The 10731-nt window shown below is 37.6% G+C and overlaps 1 protein-coding gene across 1 annotated transcript; it reads left to right on the plus strand.

The window, feature by feature from the left end:
- Nucleotides 1-9128, plus strand: LOC103702452 (cell number regulator 6-like). Its single transcript, XM_039120405.3, has 4 exons — nucleotides 1-486; nucleotides 701-815; nucleotides 6502-6767; nucleotides 8564-9128. Exons 1-4 carry the CDS (start codon nucleotides 376-378, stop codon nucleotides 8792-8794), a joined length of 723 nt encoding a protein of 240 aa, XP_038976333.2. The 5' UTR covers nucleotides 1-375; the 3' UTR covers nucleotides 8795-9128.
- The last annotated feature ends 1603 nt before the right edge of the window (nucleotides 9129-10731 follow it).

Consider the following 10731-nt stretch of genomic DNA (forward strand, 5'->3'; position numbering starts at 1 on the left):
AGGATTGTCAACGGGGTTTCCTAGACGACAACCGATCAGTAAATCCGGGGGTTACCACATCCAAAGCGCGGTTACGAAACTAGAAAACTCCTCTCTCACTACAGGGACTTCTATTCGGGGAGAAGAAGCGGGACCTTGGACCCGGACGCTTCCCCCTCCCCCTTCCCTCTTCTCGGGCCCTTGCTCAGGGTTTTTGCTCCAGATCTGACTGCTTTCGACCCGGTTTCTCAGATCCCTAGGGATTTATTCTCATATATTTAAGAGAAATCTTGAGGAGATCAAAGGAAGGCAGAGATCCAGAGTAGTTTGGAATTTGTTTCTCTCTCTCTTTTTTTTTTATAAAATATTGTTCTGGTTGTTGTTGGGCTTGTAAGGATGGCGGAGAATTCAGTGCAATCGCGGTATGTGAAGCTAACGAAGGATCAAGAGGTGCCGGTGGAGGAGATTCGCCCTGGAGAACTGAATCAGCCCGTTCGTGTTCCCCAGGTTTGCTAAAGTCTCGATCTTGGATCCTTTTTATGATCAGATCTCTTAGAAACGTTCCAATGCAGTTCTTTTGTTGGGAATTCTGACCTTGCTCTGGATCTGGTTTTATTCTGTTTATTTGGTAGAAACTTTAATACTTGCCGCTACTTGCCGCTGATTATTTGGCACCGCCATTTGGGCCCTTCTGTGTGTCATAACCTATTTGTCTGATCAGTTGGAGGTTCGTAGATGTAACGAGTGCGGGCAACCCTTGCCGGAAAGCTATGAGCCACCAGCAGATGAACCCTGGATGACTGGAATCTTTGGCTGTGCCGAGGATCCTGAGAGCTGTAAGATTTGCTTCTTGTTTCATGTTTTATATGTTTCTTTTCTGCTGGTACGTTGTGGAACATAGTATGGCCGGTTTACTGGGAGGAACATTTGATTCCACATGCGACTATCTAGGATAATATATGACTGGTTTAATTAATTCTGTCGTGTTTATATGCTTATTTTGGCAGCAGAACTCATAATTGCTGCAGAACTAGTCTATGTAAAAGAAATTCACCATCCCTCGTGACAACCTTTTGTGTAACTTATGCCTATATGGATTTTTCAATCACTTTGTGCCGTTTCTTGTTGACTTTTATTTAGATGTTTTTTGATGTATTCGTTTGGTTTTGAGACACTATATTATTTTTTAGACTAATTATTTCTGCTGGCATGTTTAATTATAAAGCACATTCCTACTAGGAAAAGATTATCAGTGAAAACATTGCCAAATTCACAAGGGTGATCATTTTGGACACAGTAGCTATTGCAAAGATAATGAACTAGCAGTCCAGTTCTTTGTGAATCTCCTAGTTTGGACTACTTAAAACTAGTACACCTTGTATAGGACCATATAGTGCAGACCTGCTGAAAATGCCAAGGGAGCGTCTTAGGTTCCTGGCTAACATATTCGTGTGATCTCTCTCTCTCAAGAGGTTTGTATGTGGTGCAGAGAGGTTGCTGATCGTGCAAGTGCATGATTTTAAGACAACTGTCAAATTAACTTTGCTTGAGTATAGTAGATATGGATATATAGAAGTCCAATTCCAAGTCTCCAATTGAGATACCAAGTTGTTTCACTTCTCCACATTAAATAGAGTTGATCATGGGCCAGGCTTGGGCACAAAAAATGTCAAATTTTAAATAGGTCCGGCCCAAAGCCCGACTAAAAATGAATATAGTTTAGGCTCAAAATCCGGCCAATGATCAATTCTAACATAGAAGATATCCCTCAGATACCACAATTTGGCATTGATAGTATCCTTTACAAATGTTAATTCCCACTTGAATTTTGAATGCTTTAGTATTATCTCGGAATTTCTACACAATATCAACAGGTATGGTACTTACGCTGAAACTTCTATTTACTTAATTGTGAACATAATGCCAAGTTGGTTTATTTATTTATTTTTGGGTGTATTTTTGGAGCTTAAGAACCGGCTTTCATAAGGTGAATATATACATCAAACTAGTATAATTAGCAAGAAATTATATAATTAAGTCAGTGGATAGGTATCATCAAGGCATGAATGACAAATTGCTAGAATGATCACTGGGCTATGCACTATGCAGACGGATTTGACTAGAAAGAATGTGGCTTTTCAGAGACGAGCAAGATATTAGATAAACAAGACATCTAGAATCAGGTTTTGAAGCCTTTGGGATATGAGATACGATTGTTAGACGGCTGGAATGCACACATGTATGTGCGTACATATGTGAATGTAAATGTGTTTCTATTATAGATGTGTATTTGTTTTTTGAGTGGGTTTCTCTATTTTTGGAACTGCAATGATATTGAAGTGAAATGCCCTTTTTTAGTGAGGTAGTGCTAAAATGTTTGAGATAGATGGCTTTGGACTAGGAGACTAGTAAACTTTCACCATCTCACAATTTATTGACCTACTAATGGATGGTGGTAGCCAATTTGCTTGGCAAATAATGTATCGGGCTATGAAACTTAAGTGGTTCATAGCATTTACCTTGTTAACCACCTTGGATTATCCGAAAGAGAAAAGGCATCCATGTAGGTAGTGGTGCTGGTCATCTGAGGAGGTTAACATAAAATATCTCTTGCTCTTCCTAATTGTGCCTTCACAAGGAGAATCAAGGGTAGTATATTGTTCACATGCAATGGTCTGCCTCCAGCTTTGAGATACCATGAAGGCATGTCTTCTTTGTCATAGCTTCTCCCGGTGTGATCAGGAATGAGATTACGAAAGAGAAGTTCGGAATAAGGCATCAAGCTGATGGAGGACAAGAATTGGGCCTTCATTGGCAATGATATGTCTATTTGAACGTAAAACTAGCTTGTTTGAACTAAGAACGGTGTTTTATTGTGGCAAGACTAAAATCCTGGTTTGATTTTTTTAGTTTGTTTCTCTTAATGAAAGAGCACAGACTCCATTCTTATCTTAAAAATAATTATTCATTTGTTGCATCACTTGTCTTTTTTCTTCCAAAATATTTCTCCTTGCTTTTCACAAAACAATTTAATGACTTACTGCCTTTCAAGAGGGAAACTAATTTGAGATTCACATAACGTAAGGCATGGTCATTAAATTATGGTCAAAGAGAAAAGCTCAAGGATAAAAAAAAAGAGAAAAGAACTTTGCTCGAACAAAGAACTGAAACATATTGAGGTGGGGTGGCACGGTGTTTGGTGGGGAAGGTTGAGATGGAAGTAAATAAAGAAGATAGGTGAAGCAGTCTTTGAACAGTTAAAGATATCTCTGACTTCCATTTTAATGCCACCAAATATATATTAAAAAAATGAGTTGATTGACAAAAGTCATCCTTGAACCACTCTTGTTGGAATTATGCTTTATGTTAAGAGAAATTTATGTAACTAGATTATAATCAGGGCTAAAAAAAGTTCATTTTTGGATTTACTTTTGATTTATTCTTTGAAGTCTTTTAAGCGCAGAGGCTTATTTGGAAAAAAAATTTATAAGTTCTCTCCTTCCTTTCACTTGGTGATGAGCTTCTCATCACTATGACTGCAATCAGGTATTTTCTAGGAAATTTACGTAGATCTGGATCCTCCTTCAAATTGGGTGTACAATATGTATCGTAATTAGGTGGCCATGTTGCTTTCAGAGGGTTATTAACTTTCATAAGTGTGAATTCTGGAGTTTCAAATCAATTTTTCTCTAAACAGACGTTGATTCTATGCAATTATGTTCTTCATCATCTATGGACTCAACCAGGATCCCAACACATCCTCCTTTCTGTTATCTTTTCTTAAATTTCCTCCAAATTGGATTTAACTTTCATTTAGATTCATATTGCTTGATATATTTCTATATTGGATGTTGGATGCGCCTATAAATGCTCGAAGATCCCTGCCTGACTGCTTGAAGGATCTGACTACATTCTAAGTCAACAAATCTCATGTGTTCTTGGTCATGGAACATGAAAAGCTTAAACAATGCGAGACTGTTTGCAATGTTTTGGAGGCACTCTAATTTTTTTGAGGAGAGGTTGGATGCCCTATCAACAGAGTTCAAAGAATCTGAGCTTTCATTAGGGCAACACAAATGGTTCTATGTAGTAAAATTGAGAACTATTAACTGGAGATCTCACAGTTCGTTAAACAGAAACTTGACAAGCCAATTTATCATGGAATACTTGAATGTGATACAAATGAAGTTTTCTGAAGATTTACCTGCTGATGGTCCAGAAAAGAAACATCATCCATGATTCAAGATTGATGAGTGCAGATACGATGGCTTATGTACAAGTCATTCTACCATTGAAGCCTCAAAGGTGAATTGGTGGTTTGTATTCATTGGTCAAAGGACAGTTGAGCAGCGATTTAATAGTCAAACCAAAGATCGAATCTTGGAGATCCAGTGATGGATACAAAAATCGACGCATGAATATGAAAATTAGTCCATTTAAATAGGAAAAAATACCGGTTTATTCTATATTTTTGAAATTATTTGTGTATTATGAAGTTCAAAAAAAATCAAACAGGTTGCTCCCCATTTCATAGATTGTCTTTTCCCCCTCCATTCCCATCCTTTTCAGTTGATTGACGAGGCTAGTATTGCTATAGCTGCACTTTTTTCTTTTTATTTATGGAAGCTAGATATACTAGGATCCTTATTTGAACTATGATTAAAAAGTTAGTCTTTGGTGCAATTTTATGTCTGATATATTGAACAACATTTTTTTTGCTTATGTTTTCAAAAACGTTGGATTTCTTGTAATCTTCTTCCCCTCTTAATTGTGGAATCGATGGAAACACCTATTCTTATTCCTCCCCCTCTTCTCAAATTTGCTTTGGAATCATATTTAATTTTCATTTATAGCAAATCGCCTGATTTTTTTTACACGAGCAAGCTTTCCTTTAGCATGTTACTTTAAGAGTTAACGACTGGATAGCATGAAGTTCGATGCTTCAAGTTAAAAAATCATTTAGCTAGAACAAGCATTGATCTTTAGATTTGTGTAGCTAACTGTAAATTAGCAGGTTGTTCGATGACCTCTTCTCTTTCACACACAACATAATTTATTGCAGGAGTGGTACTCCTAGTTGTTTTTTCGGAGTAGACAATTTGATGAAATGTTGAACATTCTAGAATAACAGGCAGTAAGTTGCCTCCTCTAAAATGACATTATTGGGTCATTGTCCTGATTCCGAATCCTTACAATATTGGTTCTCAGCATGCTGATGTAAGCAACTAATGACTACTTGATTTCAGTCCCCACATGGAGAAAAGAAAACATAAATCAACATCTTTTTCTGAACACATGAGATGTTAGGATGACTTTTTGTCTCAACAAAGTCTCCCTTGACACTTCTTAGTTCTTACCTTGTCCGGTGTAGAAGGGCTCAGGTCGCTCAACAAAGTATTCCCATAATATCCTAAAACATATAGAAGTTCCAGATTAAGGGGTAAGTCCTTGAAAAAATTGAAGAATTCTAGCTTTCTGATTCTTTGTGATTCCATAACAGGGAAAACTTTAAAGTTATTAACACAAGAATCTTAAAACTACTCTTCAAGGAATTATTGCTTATGCCTTATGCTATACAGAAAGAGGGTCAGGATCTCCCTCACCCCATGCAAACATTTCAGATTAATGGGCAGCATAGCTGACATATAATGCATACTGCTTGATTAGAAAGATCACTTCAACTGTATGATTGAATATTTTCTTATGAGACCATAAAGAAGTTATTCATTCTCCTAGTTACAATTTAACAGATAGGTCAGGAAATAACAATGTGAAGATTTTTCTTTTAATTTTTATTTTCATGTTCACTCTTGGAACAAGAGCTGGCTTTCTGCTGTTTCTGTATTTCTTTCTCTATTTCATGTAAACTTCGTCCAATTTATTCAGAAACGAATACAGGAAAAAAAAGGTTTGAGTTTGAACTTTGAAAAGAGTCTCAACGTACCTTCAATACAAGTCTGGATCTTCAAATCTTTATAATAGTTTTACCAATATTTTGCGCTTAATATGGCAATAACACCAATATCACAAACAGGCATATTACAGCTGATTGCTAGTGTATTAAGTACATTCTCAAAATTTTCTTTGGTAATTATTTTTTCAGGACCTTCTGAAAAGGTCTGGATAATTACCTGTTACAGGTCTATCTTGTTCAAATATCAGGCATGTACTGTTATCTAAACTAAGACGTAGTTATGAAGGAGACACATAAGCATGCAACAAAAGGACATTTCTTGTATGGGAACTGATTTTGATCCTGAAAAAAAAAGCCATAGAACTCCACAAAGAACTCTTCTTTTAGATTCACTCATGTAGTTAGAAGCAGGAAGACAGTATAATATCTGTTTTGCTCTGTTTTCTGCTCTAACAAAACCCAGTTTAATCTTGTCTGATCTGACATCGTAGACCCTCATATTTTTGTTTCATAACCATGCAAGGAATTGTCAGATATTCCTATTGATGTATGGCGATATATGCCATGACTCAAAGATTGATTAAATTATTCCTTCTTTGTGATGATAGGTTGGACTGGATTATTCTGTCCGTGTGTATTGTTTGGGCGTAATGTTGAGAGACTGAGAGAAGATATACCCTGGACAAGACCTTGCACTTGCCATGCTATCTTTGTTGAGGGTGGTATTGCACTGGCAGCGGCTACGGCTGTGTTGCATGGCATTGACCCAAGAACACCATTTCTAATCGGAGAAGGACTGTTGTTTACTTGGTGGATGTGTGGAATCTATATTGGTATTTTCCGGCAATCACTGCAGAAGAAATATCATCTCAAGGTGAACCTTTCTTTTTCTCACTCTCAAATGCATGTGCTAAATGCCAATATAGAGTTTTGCAACAGAAGCATTGATCTCATTTTTTCACAGAAAAGCGAAAGGGGACCTGCATTTTGTTGCATTTGTAGCTGTTCTAGAATTAGATAGAAATAATTGATGTTGGAATTATACACATTCAATATTTTGCCAAATGTGCACATATTTTCTTATTTTTCTAAACTTGTGGATTCTTGTTGGAAATACCTTGGTTGACTTGTTCATATGCATTTTCCTTGAGTATATGGGATTGATCCTTTAGTGACCATTAGGTTAGAAGATAGAGGCTGCTTATGTGTTTTTTTAATCTGTTTTGCTATTTCATGTACATGTAATATCTCCACACCTTGGCCATTGATTTGGGTTGGTTTATGTGTTTTTAATGTGTTTTTTTAGTTCATCTGTTTCTAAGTATCCAAATTGCAAAGTGTCTTTAAAGCATTCTCTCCTCTTTTCATACTAAATAAGAGTCTTTCTTTGAAGTACCCAACCCAAGAGCTTGAGATAGATACATTGGCATGGAGACCATTCTCTGGAGACCATTCTCCTGTCTGTTCTGCACTCTAAAACTCTTGCTCGGATACTAGCAGGTTTTGGCATCAGGATTGACAGACAGTGTCTGGGTTCTCTCAGCTCCAGAAATTAGGGTTTAACATCGAGACTGTACATGGATGTGTATGAAAGTATTTATTGCTAATTTGTTGAGCTCATCCTAGCATTCAAAGAGAAGTATTCATGTTTTGTAAATTTTACAGTAGAGACAAATAATCGAATTACTTAATGTCTATGAAAAAAAAGGACAAGATCAAATGTGGATGCATGCAGTGGTCTCTTCCACCATTTTGCTCAAAAAAATGTGGACATGTGATCCACAGGCAAAAATGTCTTAAAGATGCAAACAGTGCATCCAAAAAAAGAAATGAAAAACAAATGCACACTCCTAATATTTCTCATGTAAATTTTGTATTTATTAAGTATGTTGTTAGATACTTGTTTTATTTGTTCATGTGTTAAGTATGTTTCACCTTTAGAAAGTCATGATTCTTTTCTTAAAGGAAAAAAAGAGTACTAGAATTATCGATACTGTTTTATTTCAGTAGTTTGTTCCTTAATCTAACCCCGGCTGCTGATGTTCCCAGACATTTAGTGGTGTAGTTTTCTCTTCACTTTCTATGTATTTACGAGGCACATATATGGTGTAAGTTGATGGTGGAGATGGATGTGAAATAGTACTAACTGCACAATGAATCATCATTGGTAACATGAGAGGTATTTAGCCCATCACTTGAATATCTGCAGTCATTGTGCATTTTCTTGGATGTATCAAAGCTGAAGAGAGAACGTCAGTGAGATAAATATAGAGATGTTAATACCAGATATTCATGTTCTTTTTCTCTTGGTGCTGATGCTTTTAACTGGCCAAACTCACATTAGCAGCAGGTTACTTGATAATTTGAATTGTCGTTATGGTATCAACACCTTCCTAAGTCATTTCCCCAAATTTTGCTGGCATGTGCCTTTGAGAACTTGCTTGAATAAGGTTTATTTCAAAGTTCGCCGTTTTGGTACCGAACCCCGTACCGGTGCTACACTAGTACAGTATCGGTACGGTACGATACAGATTTTGTTTAGCATATCGAGTGTCGGTATGCCACCTGTACTAGATACCGGTACCGAATTAGTATGGTACGGTTCGATGTATCTTGGTTTATCCCATCTATTGGTGCATTATTGACTAGTATCTTGTAATTGCATTGCAGAACTCTCCATGTGACCCTTGTATGGTCCATTGCTGCATGCATTGGTGTGCCATCTGTCAAGAGCATCGAGAAATGAAAAGTCGCCTGTCTGATAATGTCGTTATGCCGATGACTGTCGTGAACCCACCTCCAGTGCAGGAAATGAGCATGAATGAGAATCATGGTTCCACTGCCTCTGCTACAGGTGCTCAACAGAATGAACATGCCAATTTGGGGATACAAGCTTTATAGATGGTGTATTCTGTGATAGGTAAGATTACAGGAATTTTTGGATATAAGAATGCTTGCTGGAAAATTAGCCATTCCCTTCTTTCTCCTTTTTTTTTTTTTCCTTTCCCTCTTTGAAAAATTCTCTTATTAAGATACTTCACCGGACGCCTAGTTATACCTCAAGAGCTTTTCTTTCGCCATTTTTAGTTCTTTGGTGGACACTGAATGGGTGCAACTCTAGAAACTATGGATCTGTTATTCATGTAAAGTTTAAAATCCTATCCTTGTTGGTTCAACTTCAAAAATATTGCAGCTTTCTTAGAGTTCAGCCAATGATTTGGCATTCATCAGTTCACTTAGGCTTGATGCTCTTTTCTATTATTAAAGGTGCTTAAAAGGCTTGACGGGTCTTGGTATGGCTGAATTGGAACCTATATTCAAAGTGATTGAACTGGACTAGAAGTTTTCTCAAGATTTGCCCCTGTATGGTAACTTCCGAACAGAATATCTGGGCATCCCTACATTTGCAATGCTCTTGCATCTGTTTTCTTTCAGAATTGTTGGCTGCGTGCCCTTTGGAATCATGCATTGCGTCTATTCTACCAGACGAGTGGATGGCACAAAAAAATATTTTACTAGTTGAATACTTTTCCAACCATAACTGATTCAAAAGCAAGACTTCTAGTGTGTGTTGGAGCCTGAAATGACGCTATATCTGGACCGATAAGAACTCCAGTGAATTGAAATTTCATTGGAGGTGGCGTATGGGTGTGGTGGTCTCTGGCCACGAGGACTGGGAGGAACTCTAGAATTCTCAGATGCTAAGTCCGAGATGGTGAAGGAAATCATTGATAGCATCATCCTCTTAGTGAAGGATTGGACTTTTATTATATTGAACTCAAGCATGTTCAACTTAATTTTGTATCCATAGTTTGTCAGTAAAAATAAAAAAAATATTAAAAAAAAACCTCTCCACTTGTCCTACATGACTTCTGATTTGCAGATTTTATGTATAAAATCCAAGGAAAAAAGCAAATAATTTGAACCTATCAAAATTTCCTTTGCAATAAAACTCAAGGATGAAATTTTATAGTACGAGAATTGATAGCATTTAAAACTAAATATAAGTTAATGATTTCAAGCATCTGTTATTGCTATTCTTCATATTAAAAAATATTTATACGGTAACTAAAAGGTGGAGAGGTAGAAAAATAACAATGCATGTCAGTGCACTTGGAAACAGACATACAAGGGATACATCAAATTATTGACACAAACAGACTGATACCGTCGAGTATATTATTTAGAAATCTAACATGGTACTGGTAGAAAAAGAAAAAAAAAAGAAGACAATATGCAACATATCAACTGAAAGATAACTTGAATATAGATGGCCCATGTGGCCTGTGCAGCTCCGCCCAAAACTTAGCGGCTGTGGTACTAAAAATAGGCTTGTGGAATGGGCCTGGGCAAACAAGTAGGCCCGGTCTAAAAATGAGTCGAGCTTGAACAAATTAAAAAATGGCCCGACCTAGCTTGACTCAAGATTATATATATATAATAATTATATTTGCTTATTATATATTATAATATAATAAAATAATATATTATATAGTTAATAAACCAACTTGTTACGGGGGAAATAAGCCGCCATGCCCCACGTGACCGGCACGCGCGCCCAGGAAGACAACGGCTGCCCTTTGATCCAGCAATCCGACCCCGAGTCGGACATCCTCGGCTCCGCAGCCCGACCCCGAGTCGGCTGCCCTTTGATCCAGCGCTCCGACCCCGAGTCGGACGTCCTCGGCTCCGCAGCCCGACCCCGAGTCGGCTGCCCTTTGATCCAGCAATCCGACCCCGAGTCGGATATCCTCGGCTCCGCAGCCCGACCCCGAGTCGGCTGCCCCTTGATCCAGCGCTCCGACCCCGAGTCGGAGATCTCTTGATAACGACAGGCT

This window comes from Phoenix dactylifera, chromosome 3 (assembly GCF_051530095.1).
Source record: "Phoenix dactylifera cultivar Ajwa chromosome 3, Ajwa_hap1_PhDact_Kaust_v1.1, whole genome shotgun sequence".
Lineage (NCBI taxonomy): Eukaryota > Viridiplantae > Streptophyta > Magnoliopsida > Arecales > Arecaceae > Phoenix > Phoenix dactylifera.

What these genes read in the sequence shown, in the direction of transcription:
- LOC103702452 (XM_039120405.3), top strand. Translation starts at nt 376, where the DNA reads ATGGCGGAGAATTCAGTGCAATCGCGGTATGTGAAGCTAACGAAGGAT. An exon ending in AGCCCGTTCGTGTTCCCCAG is followed by an intron (nt 487 to 700) that starts GTTTGCTAAAGT and finishes TTGTCTGATCAG; the next exon opens with TTGGAGGTTCGTAGATGTAA. An exon ending in TGCCGAGGATCCTGAGAGCT is followed by an intron (nt 816 to 6,501) that starts GTAAGATTTGCT and finishes TTGTGATGATAG; the next exon opens with GTTGGACTGGATTATTCTGT.